General features: G+C 48.2%; 1 protein-coding gene across 2 annotated transcripts in view; it reads right to left on the reverse strand.

Moving 5' to 3' along the window:
- EVC2 (EvC ciliary complex subunit 2) overlaps positions 1 to 18,543 on the reverse strand; it is a 157,731-nt gene that overhangs the window by 126,606 nt on the left and 12,582 nt on the right. For both annotated transcript variants that reach the window (XM_003800190.3, XM_023519319.1), the window contains exons 4-7: positions 17,427 to 17,495; positions 15,112 to 15,295; positions 11,531 to 11,640; positions 7,611 to 7,664 (exon numbers count right to left, since the gene is read on the reverse strand). In XM_003800190.3, the coding sequence (XP_003800238.1) occupies positions 7,611 to 7,664; positions 11,531 to 11,640; positions 15,112 to 15,295; positions 17,427 to 17,495 (417 nt within the window). The remainder of the gene's footprint in view (positions 1 to 7,610; positions 7,665 to 11,530; positions 11,641 to 15,111; positions 15,296 to 17,426; positions 17,496 to 18,543) is intronic.

An 18,543-nucleotide genomic window follows, 5' to 3' on the forward strand; every position in this document is an offset into this window, starting at 1 on the left:
GGAGCAGGGCCTGGGGCATGGAAGGGGTGGGGGGGAGCAGGGCCTGGGGCATGGAAGGGGTGGGGGGAGCAGGGCCTGCAGCATGGAAGGGGCGGGGGGAGCAGGGCCTGCAGCAGGCAAGGGAACCAGCCCAAACCCCAGAGGTCCTTGGAACGGTGCTGAGGGATTTGCCTCATCACCCTAAGGCACAAGCAGAACCACAGAGCCGGTTTTAGAAGATGACTGGCCACTATGTGACTTTAGCTGGAGGAGGCTCAACTTGGACACCTTGGACAGGGGAGAGAATATGAGTGTGAAACAAGGTGGCAGTGGGCTGTGGGACATGCTGGGAAGGACAGCGAACTCTAGCCCTAGTTGGGGGTTCAATTCTCAGATCTGCCCCTACTACCCTGTGAAACCCTGGGTCTCCCCGTCTCTGAGCTGCAATTTCCTCATCTGTAAAGTGAGGGAAAAAATAGCACCTGTGATTCTTAAAGTAAGTTAAAAACAATATTATTCAATCCAGTGATTTCACCTGTAAGCATAAACCCCAATGAATTAAAAACAGGTGTGCAAACAAAAATCTGTATCTAAATACAGCAGCACTATTCACAGTAGCCACAGGGAGGGGACAAATGTCCTGACAAAAAGAGAAACTAAACATGGGTTAGCCATACAATGGAGTACTACTCAGCCATAACAAGAAAGACGCTACTACACGGAGAAACGTGGAAACACGGGAGGTGGAAGACGCCACAGCATAAGGACACACACTGTGCAAGTCCGTTTATGTGAAATGTCCAGAGCCAGCAGAGCCAAGGCACAGAGGCAGATCAGCGGTTGCCAGGGACGGCAGGAAGAAGGAAATCGGTGATGCCAGCTTGATGGGTGCTGAGTGTCCTTTTGGTGTGATGAGAGTGTTCTGGAACAAGATAGCAGTGGCAGCAGCACAACACCATGAGTGCACAGGGCAGTAAATTTTATACCGTGTGCACTTCCCCACACACAGACAGTCGTGCCTAACTGGTAAGGTTGTAGCGCGCGGAAGTCGGTAAACTGGACCTACAGTTACTAGGAATGTTGTTAAGCCATTGGGAGGGGGGTGCACAGTCAATGGGATACTCAGTGTCATACTCAGTGGTATGACAAATGCCCAGGACACCAGAGACAGCAGGAACCCAAAATGTCCCCACATGTCTGCTTGGGAGGCCACGTGCTGGTGGGATCCACTAGTGCAGTGACGGGTACAGAACTCAAAGCCACTTAGAGCATGACAGTCAACCCAGGTTAACCACACTTTAGAGATTCCCTAAAAATGTTGAAGCCAAACTCCGCTGATCATCACTGACTGTAAATATCCAAGAGAATATTTACCTCAAATCTGGTTGTCTAAGAACAAAGAAAAAGAGGTGATTACGTTTCCCATCCACTTGAGTCCCTATTAACTTCCCTTCTTGTACCCTGAAAAGAATCATCTGTGGTCACCACCCCTGAAATCACATATTAGCTGGGGCAGGTGCCTTTGGTGAATTCTATCGCTGCATTTATGGAGAGTGATGCTAGAAAGGCCTTTCAAAAGAGATCTTTAAATGCTTAGGATCCAGCACCAAGTTGCAAAAGCACAATGAAGAACTGTTTTTAGAGCTTGATGTCAGTAATGTGATAAATATACTCACAGCCGGCGGAAGGCAGCAGCATACATGTTAGCCATAGTTCCCTCTGGTGGTGGGGTGATGGGGTGATTCTTCCAACTTTTATGTATGTAGGGGGTGGTTTTATGGACATTACCTCATAGTGGCCATATGTCAAATCCCACCCATTAACCCCACTCCCCTGGAAAAACCCCTACATAAAAACCCTGAAAAAAGAGGAAAATCATACAGAATGTTTTTTTGGATCAAATTCAAGGAATAATTCAGTTGAAATTATTTACTTTGAAATACAGATCCAAGAAACAGAGGGGTCAGTGACTTGTGGACACTTCTCCCACAGTCTCTGAGGAGCAGCGCTGAGTATAAAAAGACTCTTGACCTCCCAGCTGACCATACTGGCCAGAGTGAGAGCTTGGAGGTGATCACAGGGAGAGACAGCCACGCTTACTAATGTAGCTTTGCACAGTCACCAATCTACTGAAGAAAAGTTAGACTAGATACAAAATTACATAGCATGACTCTGGACTGCAATGACCCTGAGCTTCAGGACCTCCGCCAGTTCCCAGTGCCCCTCAGGTTCTGAGTTTTGTTGTCATGGTTTTTGTTTTTCAAAATATTAACAGGGGGCTAATGTCTTTGTTATGGGCACCTTGTATAATGCTTAAGTCACGGCTTTAGTGTGCCCATCACCAGAAGAGGGCTCATCGTACCCAATAGGTAAGTTTTTATCTCTCATCCCCTTCCTACCCCTCCCCCCATCTTGGTTTCTGGAGTTTCTTACTCCAAAATAAGAAAGTGGAACTAGATAACCTTTAAGGTCTCTTCCGGGACAAAAATTCTATTCTGATGTCAACAAACATGTATTCAATGCTATCCAGAGGAATAATCTCAACCTCACAGAGTGCCAGGGTTTAACAGGTGTTCTAAGGCCAGGGGCACCCAGCAAAGGGTGGAGCGCTTGTGAGGGAGTGGGGGGGAGGGGGCCGCTGGAGAGAGTTTGGGTGGGGTTTGCAAAATGGTTACAACTTTCCAAAAGGACAGGTGAGAAAGGAAGAGGGTGTGCAAAGGGAGCAACGGGAAACCGGGGAAAGGAAGGGCCCGGCGACACTGGGAGACGGCTTGCAGGGTTGACTTCCCTGAAGGATCCTGACTGGGGACCCTGGAGAACGTAAAGCAGGCCAGCTTGTGTTGTAAGGAAGATCACTACAGAGTGGACAGAGGGCTAGAGTGGAGCAAAAGTGAAGGCTGGGAAGACAATCAGGAGGATGAACAGTGACCGAGACAGATACAAGAACCAGATCAGGCAACTGCTAGTGGGGCAGGAGCATATGGCAGGAAGGCAGAAGCGTAACATGAGGCTGTTTGCACACCCCAGGCCTCTGGATGCGACGCAAAGCCACATGATTTTGCCAAAGACTTATCCAGTCCCTCCACTGTGCTTCAAGGGCACTGTGCAAAACCCTGTATTGGGGAAATTCTCATGTGTAGACAGCTGCCTATTGAGGTATTCCTTCTCTTGTAAATTTATAGATGCTGTTTATATGTTAAAGATATAACCTTTTATCTTACATGTTTATTATAAATATCCCCCAAGTTTCTCATTTATCATTCTAAATGCTGTTTTTACGTGTAAAGTTGCAACTGTTTCCAGTTTTCCTTAGCTCATATAATATTAGCCCATATAGACATCCTACAAATTGCTTTATCTATTCAGATTTAAATCTAAATACGAAATCCACCTTTGTTTTTGTTCCAAAAGATCCAGTCAGTTGCCCTCAAATTCATGTATAACATATTCTCCCACCGAGTTAAAGCACCGTCCTTTACATACGTGGGTATATATGTGTGTGTGGCTACTCCTTTTGTTATATTGCTCTGAGCTTCCTGACAGAGGGGCAGACTGCATCCATGTCGCTTTATAATACTTTTAATATCTACTAGGTGAGGGCAAAACCTTCCCATTTAGTTTTATAATTTCTATTTCAGATGGAACTATGATTTTATCACCTACCCCTCAAAGTCCCACTAGAATTATTATTAAAATTGTGTTCTAAATGAATTGGGGCACCATGACAATTGGTTTAAATGTCTCTCTCTGATTAGACCTGGGATCCTGGCCGTAGAACATCACAGCCTGTCCTCCTGGCGCGTGGCAGAGCGCCCAGCCCTCTTACAGGCACAATCTGAGGCCTGTACTCAACATCTAGCACAGTTGTTTCTTCCTCTCAAGAAGACTCTATTTCCTGGGCATGGTGGCTTATGCCTGTAAGCGTAGCACCTTGGGAGGTGGAAGTGGAAACATCATTAAGGCCAGGAGTTCAACACCAGCCTGAGCAACATAGTGACACCTCATCTCTACAGAAAAATAATTTTGAAAAATTATCCAGGCAAGGTGACACACACCTGTTGTCTCAGCTACTCAGGAGGCTGAGGCAAAAGGATTGCTTGAGCCCAGGAGTTCAAGGTTGCAGTGAGCTGTAATCACACTGCTACATTCTAGCTTGGATGACAGAGCCAGACCCTGCCCCTAAATAATCAACAACAACACAAATATCTTTTCATCCAGGAGCCATAAAATGAAGGAAGCCATTTCTTGGAGCCTCATTTTCCTTGGCTGACATGTGTCAGTTTCCATTAAGGACAGGACGGGGCAGGCTCAGCACCTGTGGCTCAAGTGGCTAAGGTGCCAGCCACATACACCTAAGGTGGTAGGTTTGAATCCAGCCCGGCCTGCCAAACAACAATGACAGCTGCAACCAAAAAATGGTGCAGGCACCTGTGGTCCCAGCTACTTGGGAGGCGGAGGCAGGAGACTCGCTTGAGCCCAGGAGTTAGAGGTTGCTGTGAGCTGTGATGCTACAGCACTCTACCCAGGGGGACAGCTTGAGGCTCTGTCTCAAAAAAAAAAAAAAAAAAAAAAAAAAGGAAAGGACGGTGCAGTTTACAAGCATCCCAGACTCCCAACTTACACCATGACACATCTTTACCTGTGTGATGAGCACAGCAGCAGAGCTGCTCCCTTCCGTGGCGAGCTCCCTGTTTGGCACTGTCACAACTTTCCTGGTGTGACTTGGTTAGCTGTGCAGATGCCCAGAGCCCTGCTATTGCCAGAGAACCCTGACCCATCCTCATGTACAGCTCACCCCACAGACCTGGGTTCATGTCCGACCAACAGTCAATATGGGCTTAACTTTCAAGTTGCCTCTTTAGCTATGTATTTTAAAATGCCCCTTCCCCACCTTTAACTAAGGCCTTTCAAGGCCCAACTGAGTTCTTCCTCCTCCTAGAAGCCTGCCAGCCTGCCCAGGCCCACAGCACTCTCTCTCTCTCCTATCAGTAGCCACAGTACAATCCATCTATATTCCAAATTGCTAGCCCTGAATCTGTCGTAGTTATGACAAATTCAGTCATAACTCTTCAATAACTGTGCACATCATTTGGTTGTTTCTGCAGTTAATGTCTCAGTGTGAGGGTGGGGATGGGAATAATGGTCAATGTGGTCCCAGACGGCCCCCAACTCCATTTACTCCCTAGAATTTCACCCTGAACCTGACACACAAAAGCAGCACCAAATTTGGCCACCAGGGGTCTCTGTATGTGAGACCTTGACACCCAGAGTTCACTCTCAATGACCACAGAACACTCGGCATAGCTGTGTGTTGCTTTCACACGTGCACAATAATAACACTGATGACAACAGGTGACATTATGGAGATCTTATAAAATGCAAGGCACCCTATGGGTCATTGTAGCAAACGATCAAGCCTAGGGGTGATTTTGGGACACTACTTAACTTTTTTTTCCTGCTTAAAGTATTTATTTGGATTTTTTAAAATATAATGCATATATGAAAGTGTTTCCTTTTAAAAAACATTTTAGATTAATATAAGAGTACAGATGATTAGGTTACATTGTTTCCATTTGTTAGAATCCAAGTTGTAGCTGTGCCCTTCACCCAGAAGGTGGCCATGTACCCCTACATTGTGCCTGTTAGGGCAGAGCACACCAATCCCCCTCCGGCCGACTATAGCAGCCCATACAGCATATGGCAAGGAGGAGTGAGAGTTGGTTATAAGTAACACCTGTATAGCTTGGTAATGGAACACCTTGGTGAAAAGGGCATGGGGAGGGATTTGGCTCTCCTAACAAGCATGAGCACTTGTGAGACGAGAGCATTAGTGAATTGGCAGTCTCTACACCTGTGGTGTTAAGCGTCACACGATCACCTCTATTATTAGGCTGCAGGACCAGGCAGTGGGGAGCTTGCGTATCCTATCACTGACCTCTCTCTCTGACTCGGTTGCTTCTGCCTGCAGAATGCCGCATGGCGTCTCTCTGCTAAAGAGTACTAAGCTCAGCTAAGAGAGACTGCTAAGATCTATTCTAAGACTGCTTCTCCCTCAAAGACTGTTTATCTTCCTCCCTCTCTTCTGCTAAAGTAAATAGCCGTCAGGCACCTAAGAGCAATTGTTCCTGAGCGAGATAACAGCACTGTCCAGAACACAGCTAGATAAGCCGAGGGAACGGGACCTGGCTGGTCCAGGCCAGACCAGTGGCAAAGAGCTGACTCGAGTTTAATTGTGCTTTCCTCTTGTGTGGGTGTGGATTAGTTCACCTCATGGTTTCATGTTAGTATTGAGTACACTGGATTCTTGCCTTTCCATTCTTGCGATACTTTACTAAGGAGAATGTGTTTCAACTCCAGGTTAATACAAAAATGTAAAGTCTCCATCTTTTCTTAAGGCTGAATAGTATTCCATGGTATACATATACCACAGTTTATTAATCCATTCAGGTGTAGATGGGTTGATTCCACATTTTGGTGATTGTGAATTGAGCTGCGATAAACATTCTAGTGCAAATGTCCTTACTGTAAAATGATTTCTTTTTTCTTCTCAGTAGACACCATTTGCAGGATCAAATGGAAGGTCTACTTTTAGTTCTTTGAGAATTTCCATCCTACTTTCCAAAGAGGCTATGTCAGATCCCACCAGCAGTGTAAAAGTGATCCCTTCTCTCCATACCCATGCCAGCATCTGCAGCTTTGGGAGTTTGTAATGTGGGCTAATGTCACTGCAGTTAGGTGCTATCTCAGGGTAGTTTTAAATTACTAAACCTTAATGTGCTTTAGTGTCCCCATCTCTAAAATGGGGATGATTTAAAAATAGAATTTGTTGGCCGGGCATGGTGGCTCACACCTGTGGGAGACAAGGAGGGTGGATTGCTTGAGCTCACAAGTTTGAAACCAGCCTGAGCAAAAGTGAGACCCCCGTCTCTACTAAAAATAGAAAAACTGAGGCAAGAGGATTGCTTGAGCCCAAGAGTTGGAAGTTGCTGTGAGCTACGACGCCATGGCACTCTATCCAGGGCAACAGCTTGAGGCTGTCTCAAAAAAAAAAAAAAAATAGAATTTATCTCACAAGAGTATGGTGAAGATGACATGATTTGACATATGTAAACTGCCTAGAAAGCCTGGCACTCAGCAGGTGCTTCAGAAGTGTGAAGTGATGACACACAGTGAATCGACAGTTGAGGAACGCTGAGTGAGTGGGTGCATGGGCTGTGAATGATCAAACTGGTGAGCAAACATGGAGCCCTGTTAACAGTGGACAGCAGCAGCTGGGACACCTGCCCACACACCACAGGGCTCCAGGAAGACAACACATGAACAGCAGAAAGGGACAAGGTTGTGCACAGATAGGCAGGAGAGCCTCAGCTTGTCCAGCCAAAGGCCAGCCCGTCCTGCCCAGGTGGAAGGTCACCAGGGAAACCAGCCAGACAGCCCCAGGCCACAGGGGGAGGACCTGAGAGACAGCCTGGAACTCCCAGCCTCAACACATTTCTGGGGGGGGGGGGGCGAAGGTCAGCAGCAGGCCCTGCCCTGGACTCTGAGGACAGGCAGGAGCCAGAGCAGCACCTGCACAAAAGAACACACGAGTACGGGTGGGCAGGGTGTGTGGGTCACAGAGTTTCTCTTACCGTTATCTTTTCTTCTGCTGTTATGGTAAAAAGGGCTTTTAGCTGCGTTCTGTTCTAGAAAAGGAAATAAGAAAAAGCCTCAGTCAACAGTCTTGAGGGTCAAGCCACAGTGCCACATGGCTCCATCACACACCAGCAGTCGGACCCCAGCAAGGTAGTGACCGCTCTGTGCCTGCCTCCACTTTTAATGTAGAACCTGGCAGAGGGGAGGGGTGCCTGGTACACAGGGCGAGAACAGCATCATGCTATTGGCAGAAGTGGCTAGCAGGAGTGCCAACAGCGATCGTAGGAGTATCACTGCTTTTACCCCAGCCTGGGGCTTCAGAGCTTGGAGTCCCAGGTGCTAAGCAACCTCTGTGTAACTCTCATCACAGACACCCCTGAGTCAGCCCCCCCTAACCTGATTCTTTAAGGGAGAGACAACTGCAGGGCAATTGTTTGCTCCTTTCCGTCCTGGAGCATCTCAGGGCCCCCTGAGACTAGCTGAGGTCCACTTCAGCCACACTTTGCTGCGCCCACCTGTGTTTTCTGATCCAAGGTCTAAGCAGATCGGAGGGTACAGTGCACTCCAGAGCATGTCTTCAACTCTTGGTGACACACAAATCCTTACCTCTGTACTTAGGATATAAGTTTCATGACTTGGGAAGCATGTTTTAGATCCTAGGCTGAAATAAAAAATGTGGACCAAGTGGGACCTAGTGGCAGTTTTATAGGGTGGACATAATGTTTATATAACATGGTATAAAAAACTTGAGATGAACATTCTAGCATTTTCCCTCTTGACCTGCCTTCCTGTAGGTGGTTTCATGTAACTAGCCCACATGGAGCTGGTGGCTCTGTGTGTGTGTTTACAAGGCAGTTTCCAGACCCAAATGCAATGCCTTTCTGACTGTAACTACCTCTTGCACTTGGCATGGAGTAGGCCCCAGTAAGTGATTAACTAATTTTACTGCCTCATACGGCTCTAAAATGGCAGAGCTAGAAGAGCCGGGGGTGGGGGGGTCTTCCTACTTCTCTCACTTTTCAGTGTGTGTTGGGGGGTGGGGGTGAAGTCCAAGAAGTTACATTGCTTCTGAAAATACAGCCTCTGGAACACGTGCACTGACGTGAACACTCATCCCATGCACACGATGGATTTTTAAACAAATCCTTTATTTCCCCATTTGTAGTATAAGAACTCTTTACAACTCGCTAATAAGTAGAACAACCAGTGTGTTCTCATGTGGAATTGATAGAAGTCTCACTCAGACTTAGGGTCTGATCATTTTTAATTCCAAACACACACTGACCTTCATTATATAATTTATAAAAGCCTAGAAGGTGGCTGGGCACAGTGGCTCATACCAGTGATCCCAGCACTTTGGGAGGCCAAGATAAGAGGACCACTTGGGCCCAGGAATTTGATACCAGCCTGGGCACAAAACTAAAACCCCTTCTCTACACAAAATTTTTAAAAAATTACCCAGTGGGGTGGTCCACACCTGTAGACCCATCTACTTGGGAGGCTGAAACAGGAGGATTACTTCAGCCCAGGAGTTCAAGGATGCAGTGAGCTGTGATGACACCACTGCACAAAACAAAAGCCAAAAGCCCAGGAGTCAGTGAAAGGGACTCATAAGTCCAATCAGGTGAAACTGTCTGAGAACTAGGCACAGGAGGCCCCTGCCAACTTCCAACACTTATTCACGCCACAGACACTGGCTGATTGCCTTCTGTAAGTCATTTCTATCAGAGTGTGTGGGAGGAGGTGAAGCTAGTGGTCTAACAGCGTAGGCAGGCCCAGAACTCCAGCTGATGAAGCTTGGGACTCAGGAATCTTCAGCTGGGCAGGTGGGCCTTGCTCTCTGCCCTTCACTCTCTGTCCATGGAACTGCCCAGAGAGTCTTAAAAGCTCAGAGAAAGAAGGAACTTTAGGCCATGTGTACATTCATATATACATCATTTTCTTTATCCCCATAGAAAACTGAAGGTATTAATAGAACAATCTCCTTTTCACAGATGAGAAACCAGACGCACAGAGAATGTAAAAAAAAAAGTTGTCCTAGATTCATTAGTTCACTGATGTGTTCATTCACTTGTTCAACAGATAGTCACTGAACAGCTGTCATGAGCAGGACTCTCCTTTTGGCACTGGGGACACAGCTGTGAACAGGACAGAGGAGGTCCCTTGTCTCGTGGAGCTGACATTCTAGAGGGCTGGGGGAGGGTTACGGGGGGATGGAGTCAGTATCACAGACAAGGAACTGAGCAAAGGAGCAGACAGGACTGTGTCAGGAGGGGTCAGGAGAGGAGGTGTGGAGTAGGTGAGGGAGCCACACTGTACCCCAAACCTCTCGCCAGATCCTCAAATGCTTCACAGCTGGAGGAGACATGATCTTTGGTTTCCTTTTCTTTTAATTGTTAATTTTTTTTTTTTTTTTTGGAGACAGTGTCTTACTTTGTCACCCTGGGTAGAATGCTGTAGTGTCATATCTCACAGCAGTCTCCAACTTCTGGGCTCACGCAATCCTCTTGCCTCAGCCTCTGAGTAGCTGGGACTACAGGCGCCAGCCATAATGCCCAGCTAGTTTTTTGTTTTTAGAGACAGGGTCTCACTCTTGCTCAAGCTGGTCTCAAACTCTTCAGCTCAAGCACCTATCTGCCTGGGCCTCGGAGAGTGCTGGGATTACAGGAGTGAGCCAGGTGCCTGGCCTCCTTTTATTCTGAGTTTCAGACTTGCCTTCTGATTCTTCCCTTATCTTAGACTTTGATTTTGACATACTTGGCTTTCTATCCTCTGAAATTGCTGACGATATTTCTTCTGGGACACTTTGTTCCTATCTTTTTAAATCTTTCTTTGTTCTCTCTTTTTTTGAATTTATACTTATTTCCTGGGAGATCTGTCATTCCCAACAGTTTTATAGTTTTCTTGTATCTGTCTTTACCTTTTCAGTATCTTTCACTTTATCTAAATTTATCTCTATTTTTTTCCTTACTTCAGGAAACACCACACAGGCCATGTAGCCGTACGGTTGTGAGAAGGCCCCAGGAGGGGCGGGCGGCTGAAGGGTCAGATCTGCTTGCCCCATGACCTGGGCAGTCCCAGCCACTTTGAGCTACATTTTCTACATCTGGGAAAAGAGACTTTCTCAGGGGCTGCAGTCAGAATAACCTGACAAAAAGAAGCTGAGCCTCGAGAGCTTCTGAGAGACAAGGACGCCTCTCCTCTAGCCCGCATGCAGGGTGGGCAGCGCCCGCCCAAGACTCCAGCCAGCCAGCATTCTCTGCATATGTGGAGTCACAGAAGGGTAAGTGAGAAATCCAGAACTAAGAACGACAATGTTCAGGGATACACAACATTCGTGTGTTGACGTTCTAAACCTCAGACCCTCAGAGCTTGAAGCTAGCTGGGGGCAGTGCCTTGAAAGCAGTAATAGAGGTAAGTGAGGTCATGGGGTAGCCCTGAGCCAATGTGACTGGTGTCCTCATAAGAAAAGGAGATTAGGACCAAAACAGAGGGATGTGAGGACACAGGGAGAAGATACTGTCTACAAGCCAAGGAGAGAGGCCTCAGCAAGGACCAGCTCTGGTGACACCCTGACTTCTAGCCTCTTGGCTGTGAAATGATGACCTGCTGTCACTGGTGAGCCCCTCAGCTGGGGTACTATGTTAGGGCCACCCCGAAAACTAAAGTTAACGCTAACTACTTGCGAGGTGCTTACAATGTGCAAGGCACAGTGATGAGCTATTAACGTGTATGGATTACTATCCTTACGACAACCCTGCCTGAGGCCCAGAGGGGTTAAATAAATTATGAAGGTCACACAGGTGTTACTAAGACTCCGGGGCCCAGAGCCTAGTGCCCTAAACGTCAGTGTTCCTAAAACAATCTCACATGGCAGTGACAAGACAGAAATCTAAGTAAAAAAAAAAATTAATACCAGTGACGTGCTCTGAAAGGTGAGGTGGGCGGGAAGCTTCAGGCTCTCTCCGGGTCTGAGGCCTTCAGGCTGCAGTGAGGCTGTGTAGCTGACCTCAAAGGAGTCTCCCACTGCTCAGAGAGAAGCATGAGTGTCAAGGGAGGGGATTGGCCCTGCCCCACCCATCTCTAGCCCGCCCCACCTACCTTAGGGCCTGTCCTGACCCACCTCTGGGCCCCTCCTTCCACAGCCCCAGGCCCTGCTCCACCCCACCCCAGACACAGCCTGGCACCTGCTTTGCAGTTTCCAGGGGAGTTCACCTTCATGGTGACTGTCACTGCTGCAGCAGGGAGCCCTTTCTCTTACACATTCCTGCAGTCGGAGGAAGGGGAAAATTCTGAGGGGGAACAGGAGAAGCAGGGCATACTTGCCCCCACCCCTTTCTCACAGCGCAGCACACCTCATCTGATCAGTCAGTCTCGGTGGCCTGGCCCCCAGCTCGACCTGCTCGTGAGGGGGTGCCCCCAGGTCTGGGGGCTGTGGCCCAACGTGGCTGGTACGTAGGAAGCCCATCTGACCCTGCCAATCCTCTTCTCACCTAAGCTGTCCTCCAACTTTGCCTTTCTCTGAAACTGGGGTTACATTCTAGCCCTAATATGCTAGCGGGCTTCACTTCTCAATGTATGGAGACCACAAAAAAATATACACAGTAGATCTTCTGTAAGCTGACCATCCAGGGGACTATAACAAGCTGGTCAGCACAGGGAGGTGGTGCTGACATGTACACATGGTGCGTATCTGGTTCCTAGGAAATCTGGTCAACTTACAGAGGTGGTCAACGTGGGGAAGTGGCTGACTACAGAGTTTCTATTGTATACTGTAAACGTAAGAGGAGAAATGAGCATGAAGCCTAAGGAACCACTGGAATTTGCATTTTAAAAATCCTCAGTATTTTCATTTTAAAAAACCTTTTTAGAGATGGGGTCTTGCTGTGTTGCCCAGGTTGGCCTCTAGTTTCTGGGCTAAAGTGATCCCTACCACCTGGGCCTCCTGGGTAGCTGGGACTACAGACGAACACCACTGTGCCCAGCTGACTTTATTTTTATATTAGGATAAAAGCTAAAGTAATGAAAATAAGGTGATAAAGGTAAGCTGTGATAATGAAAATGGTAACACTGGGGACGGTGACTGTCACCAGACCTTCCCTGCCCGTGTGGCTGCGTGCACATTAACCAGCGGCCCTGCACGGTGCTCTGAGGAGGAAGAGGACGCGTTACTTCCTGCAGCACAGCAAAGAAGAACCTGAGGCTGGGAGAGGGAGGAAGGCCGGGGTCCCCACTGACAGGCAGGGAAACACCCAAACCTCCCAGTGCCATCAGCTTTCCCCCAAATGACACTGACTGTCATAAAGCAAAGCACTAGGTGATGGTAATAATAATAATGAGGTCAGCGTGTCAAGGAACTGGGGCCTCCTTGGTAATTTGATTTCATTGTTATTTACTTGACAGTTGTCTACTTACTCTTTGGTGGAAAAAGTCACAGGTCCCCTAAGGTAAAAACTGAGGCCACATCCCTTGGCAGGGTGGCACATTCACAGACACATGTGACTTGGACACTGCCCTTACTTAGGGCCTCACAGACAGAGGCACAAGATGAATGTCAGAGGGACACAGAAATAAGAATAAAAATAACTGCAAAACACAGACTAACCAGGAGCACCTCCCATAGGCCAGGCCATGTTGCAGTTAATGCTGTAAGTCCCTGATCCTTACCACACCTTTGTGGGTAGGTATTAGTATCATGCTCAGTGGTAGAGAGCTGAGATGTGCAGGGCGCACCTGCTGGGCAGATGCCGCAGATCCACACCTGGGAAGTGCTTAAAATGACACGCATCTCTGAGCAGGGAAGCTCAGGTGGGGGCAGGGAAGCCTGTCTGGAGTTCAGGGGCCCAGAGGGAGACTTGGGGCGGAGGTTGGGGTAGGGCTTCCTAGAAAAGGGGACACCAGGGTCAGGCTTTGGAGAACAGAGATCTATACACAGAGTTGGAGAGATGCTGCTGACACTCTAGTGTGAAATAGGGCCAAGAGGTGGGAGGAAGGTGGCAGCCTGGTGTGGCAGGAGGCTGGCAGCGGGGGCTATGGGCCAGGAAAGGCACTGGGCACTGTCCCTTCCCCAGCAGAGTGCCAGGTGACATGCTCATCTCTGTGAGTCCAGGAGACACTGCCATACACACATGACATCTGAGGTTCAAAGCAGTTCAGTAGCTTTCCAGAAGCCATGTAGCTACTTGGGAGCCAGGCTAGGAGTCACACTCAGGTCACCTGAGACTGAGTCTGTGCTCTCCACTCAAGGCCATACTCCATTCTCCAAACACAAGCTTAAGAAAAGGATATTTATTTATTTTTACATCACTGAAGGAAGGAAAGCATTGACGGTCTCTTGGCTGGGACATGTAACGATTTCGTGACACTTTAAACCAGAGCAAGCAGGAAGGTCACGACTTGGGGGCCAGCCCCACTTGTAGTCTCTGTGAATAACAGCAGGATTCTGAGGGAAAGAGTAGCATGACCAGTGAGCAAGGGGCCCCCGAGTGTGTGCAGGGAGCCAGTGAAGTTCTAGGCACCCAGATAATGCGACTGTGTGACAGTTACCAGGTGCGGGGGAGCCAGACTGCCTGCTTTTAAGTCTCTGCCTGGCCTGTCAGCCCATGCCCTGGGACAGCTTCTCAACCACGTTAGTCCCTTCATCTATAAATGAGATACCTACCAAAGGAAGTCTCTACCTTCCTGGGCAAACAGCCAGTTCTGAGGCCACTGTAACAACTGAGTCCCAGAATTAGTTTCACACCTGCTTGCTTAACCAACCCCAGCTCACTTCAGGAACCAAACCTCTGAAAGTGACCCAGCGATGGCGACACATGGTACAAGCAGCCAGCAGTGAGGCTGCCCAGGGGAGCTGCGTGGCCACGCCTGGACAAATGTGAACGCACCTGAACCTCTCCTGAACATGCTTCTGAGGCTGATGACAACCCTCTCCCTCCCTCCTCAGTCCAGCACAATCCAGAACAAACGCTTTGTCATACTGACTGATGGCATTGCTGGTGAGCAGTGTGATGACTACACAGCAGTCCCCAAGTTACAGACACCCCGCTTATATACAACTCACACTTATTAAATGGAAGCTATTACAGGGACTAGGTAAAAGTACCTGTTCCAACTTACATACAAATTCAACTGAAGGACAAACCTCCTTTCATTCATAACTTGGGGACAACCTGTACTAGTATTCACTGCAAGCTCCATCTTTGTGTACGTTTCAAATGTTTCATAATAAAAAATGGGGTGTATATATATTTTTAAAACCCTCCAACTCTTTCCCCAGATCCAAGCTCTCTCTAACATAACTAAGAAACTCAGCGTTCAGGGGGCAGATACCAGCTGGCAGTCACTTCTTCTGAACCCTGACAAAAAACTCCACCGCAAGGACTGAGTGAGTGGACGCGTGTGGGGCGTCTGAGAATGTGCCTGTACCGAGAGACCTGACCCAGGAGAATCCGAGGGCTCGCTTCACCTGCCTTCCCTGACTCAGAACACCACTGTTACCTTGCAGAAACTTCTTTCTGAAAGCCTGGAGTCCTCCTGAGCTCTTATTTCCGATCGACTCCCTCACAGTGAGGCCAGTGATGTTATCCAGCAAGAGAAGATCTGAGAGGTTGGCTGACAAAGGTGTCTGGTTGTTAACAAACAGCCGCACGTGGGCTGTCTGCGATTCACTCTGCCCTGACACCTAGGACCAGAGGAGAGGAAGTGAGGACAGGTTTGTGACAAGTCCAGCTTCTTCAAATGATGCACAAGCCCACCTGGTGCACATTAGTCTCCAGGAAGACGGAGAGTAACACTGCCTCACAGAGGCTCGGAGAATTTCTCGGGCCCTGTCAGATATCAAAGACCCAGGAGAGTTTTGACCCACAGTTGCCAAGCTGTTGGTTGGAGACAGTTTCAAAAAATCTGAGGCCCTGAAATGTACTGAAATCATCTCTGCAGAGAATCTTAGAAGAGAAAATACCCAAATGCAGAATCCTAGTCAAATTAGGATAATCAATGTTACCCTAAAAAGCAAACAATGGCTCCTTGGGATTCAGGAATTTTATGGACTCAGTCCCAGACACAGAGCCCTGCCCTGTGGTCTCTGATGGCCACAGGAACCCCAGGAATGAGCGCAGCTACTTGCTGGCCTCTAGCTCTGCCTGGCACGTGAGAAGCTCCACGGCTAGAAGCCACCCAGTGACCCATGAGTCGGGCTGGCCACCTGGCTCTGGTCTCCTGCCCTGATCCCCTCTCCAGACTTATCTCCCACCACCCCTGCACCGCTTCTCCCCAGCTCTGCTGAAACAGACACAGGGGCTGGAATGAAGACAGGGAAGCAACATGTGTTCTGAGACTAGTGAGGTCTGGAATATAAGAAGTAAAAAAAGCAAGTTTCAGAACTGTGTGTGTAGTACACTGCCAACTACGTAGACAGGGAGAGCAGGAAGGTGCACGTATGTGTACACACACGTACACACCTCGTAACTGCATGCACACGGCAGAAAACGTGGCGGAAGGACACAGGAGAAACCACTGGCACGGACTGCAACCAGGAAGGCAAACAGGGAACTGAGGGTCTGTGATAAAACAAGGGTGGTGGTGGTGCCCGTAGTTCAGTGGGTACGGCGCCGCCACATACACCAAAGCTGGAGGGTTCGAACCCAGCCTGGGCCAGCTAAAACAACAATGACAATTGCCAACAACAACAACAAAAATAGCCAGGTGTTGTGGCAGGCAACTGTAGTCCCAGCTACTTGAGAGGCTGAGGCAAAACAATCACTTAAGCCCAAGAGTTTGAGGTTGCTGTGAGCTGTGACGCCATAGCATTCTACCCAGGGTGAGAGCTTGAGACTCTTGTCTCAAAAAAAAAAAAAAAAGGGTGGTGCAGTAAAGGATGAACTCAGCAGGCCTGGGTTGTCAAACCCCCCACATTCCAAAAACAGGACTGGCCCTTAACCAGCTCCTGGGAGATAACCTCTGAAGCCCATGGAATGAATGTCCTGCCTAATTAAAGTGTTTTTGCACAACTGAGGACTTGGACCTGACTAGAGGGTTGATGGCCACAGTGTGAGCTGAGGTACAAGCTCTGGGCCATGCAGTATCCACGTGACCTCTGGAGGAGCTGGAGAACAAGAAACTGGTCAGTCCTACTGGTGTTTCGTGCCTGCACAGCAGTGCCCTGAGAAAAACCCTGGACACGGGGCTCAGGTGACCTCCCCGGGGTAGTGGCCTCCCATATGTGCCGTCACACGTCATTGCTGGGGGAACTGAGCACTGTCACGTGACTCTACTGGGAGAGCACAGCTGAAGCTCAGGCCCGGTCTCTCCGCATTTGCCTTTCTCCTTTGCTGACCTTAATCTGTATCCTTTCACAGTAACAAACTCTAACTCTAAACATAATGGCTATTCTGAGTTCTATAAATCCTTTCAGCAAATCATGAACCTGAGGGTGGTGCAGGGGACCCCCAACACAGAATGATAAATAACCATCTTGTAGAATTAGTAAGATTCAAGACATTAAATACATTTTGAAAACTGTCAGGTACCATACTGATATTTATAATCTGAAGGAAAATATGTCATACTTCTTTCTCATTCTAAATGATTCCTATGGATTTGTACTGACAGTTATCTAATTATTACAAAAACAAAAACTCTCAGTCCTGGTGCTATCATGTAAGGCATCAGACCCCTCATTTATTTCATCACTCACATGCTAGACAAGGGTAGGTAAGTCCACAATTTGCCAATTCTTAAATACATGACTCCACTAACATGATTTGAGCAAAATCTGTAATTTTCTCAAGTATAAGTCAGCTATGAAAACTTACCAGTGCACATTTCTGAAAAATTACTCCATTCTCAGAAGTCCCTGGAACATCTCTTAAAAGGTCTCCATACTACAATAGAATACAGAAATCAGTCGAAAATGAAAAACAGTTCATGAAATATCTATTTCTTTAAAAGTACAATATGGTGAACTTCTAAAGGGAGGATAGAGTGAGTATTTCTGCTAATCTATACATGACCTAGAAAATTTATTTTTAAAAGGGCATTAAAGGATTGGAAATGAAAATCATGAGAAGAGAAGAATGTGGACATGAGATTCCCCTTCAGAGAGTTCCTGGTCTGGGCTCCACATGAGGACACGTGTCGTCACTGGGACTCAGCAAACCAGAGAGACACATGACAAGAGGAATGTGAGCAGAGTGGTGAACAGATCACCTAATGAATGGAGCATGAACCGTGTGCCTCAGCTGCAGGCTGATGTAGTACACCAGCCACTCCCAGGGCCACAGAGTGAATCAAAGAGCAGGGTGCTGGGGCGACCCCTCCCTGACCTGGACCCACCACCAACACAGACAACCCGCCTGCTGTGGCCTCCCCTGGCTTTGCAATGGCTCCTGTGGAGGTTGCAAAATGAAGGCCGGGGTCACCCATCAAAGGTGAGCCTCCTGCTGCCCTGGGAACCCCAGGCTCCACCACCCTCCTAATCACAAACAGTATCCGCTCATTTCCACCCTCCCCAGACCCCCAACCCCAGGGCCCTCGCCCCCATGGGATCAGTACACATTCTCTTAACCAAACAGGATGCTGAGCCTGTGGGGTGAGCTTTCCAAGCTCTCCTGGCTAGAGGTGACATGCCCCCACCAACCCCACGCTCTCTGTTTGCCCACCTGCAGTGGGGTAAGCTGCATTCTGAGTTGGCCTATGGCCATTCTCAGTGATTTTCTTCTTTTTTGAGACAGAGTCTTACTATGTCACCCTCGGTAGAGTGCCATGGTGTCATAGTTCACAGTAACCTCTAACTCTTGGGCTCAAGAGATTCTCTACCCTCAGCCTCCCGAGTAGCTGAGAATACAGGTGCCCACCACAACGCCTGGTTATTTTTAGAGACAAGGTCTTGGTCTGGCTCAGGCTGGTCTTGAACCTGTGAGCTCAAGCAAT

This window comes from Otolemur garnettii, unplaced genomic scaffold, assembly GCF_000181295.1.
Source record: "Otolemur garnettii isolate 467f Iridium unplaced genomic scaffold, OtoGar3 scaffold00171, whole genome shotgun sequence".
NCBI classification, from domain to species: Eukaryota; Metazoa; Chordata; class Mammalia; order Primates; family Galagidae; genus Otolemur; species Otolemur garnettii.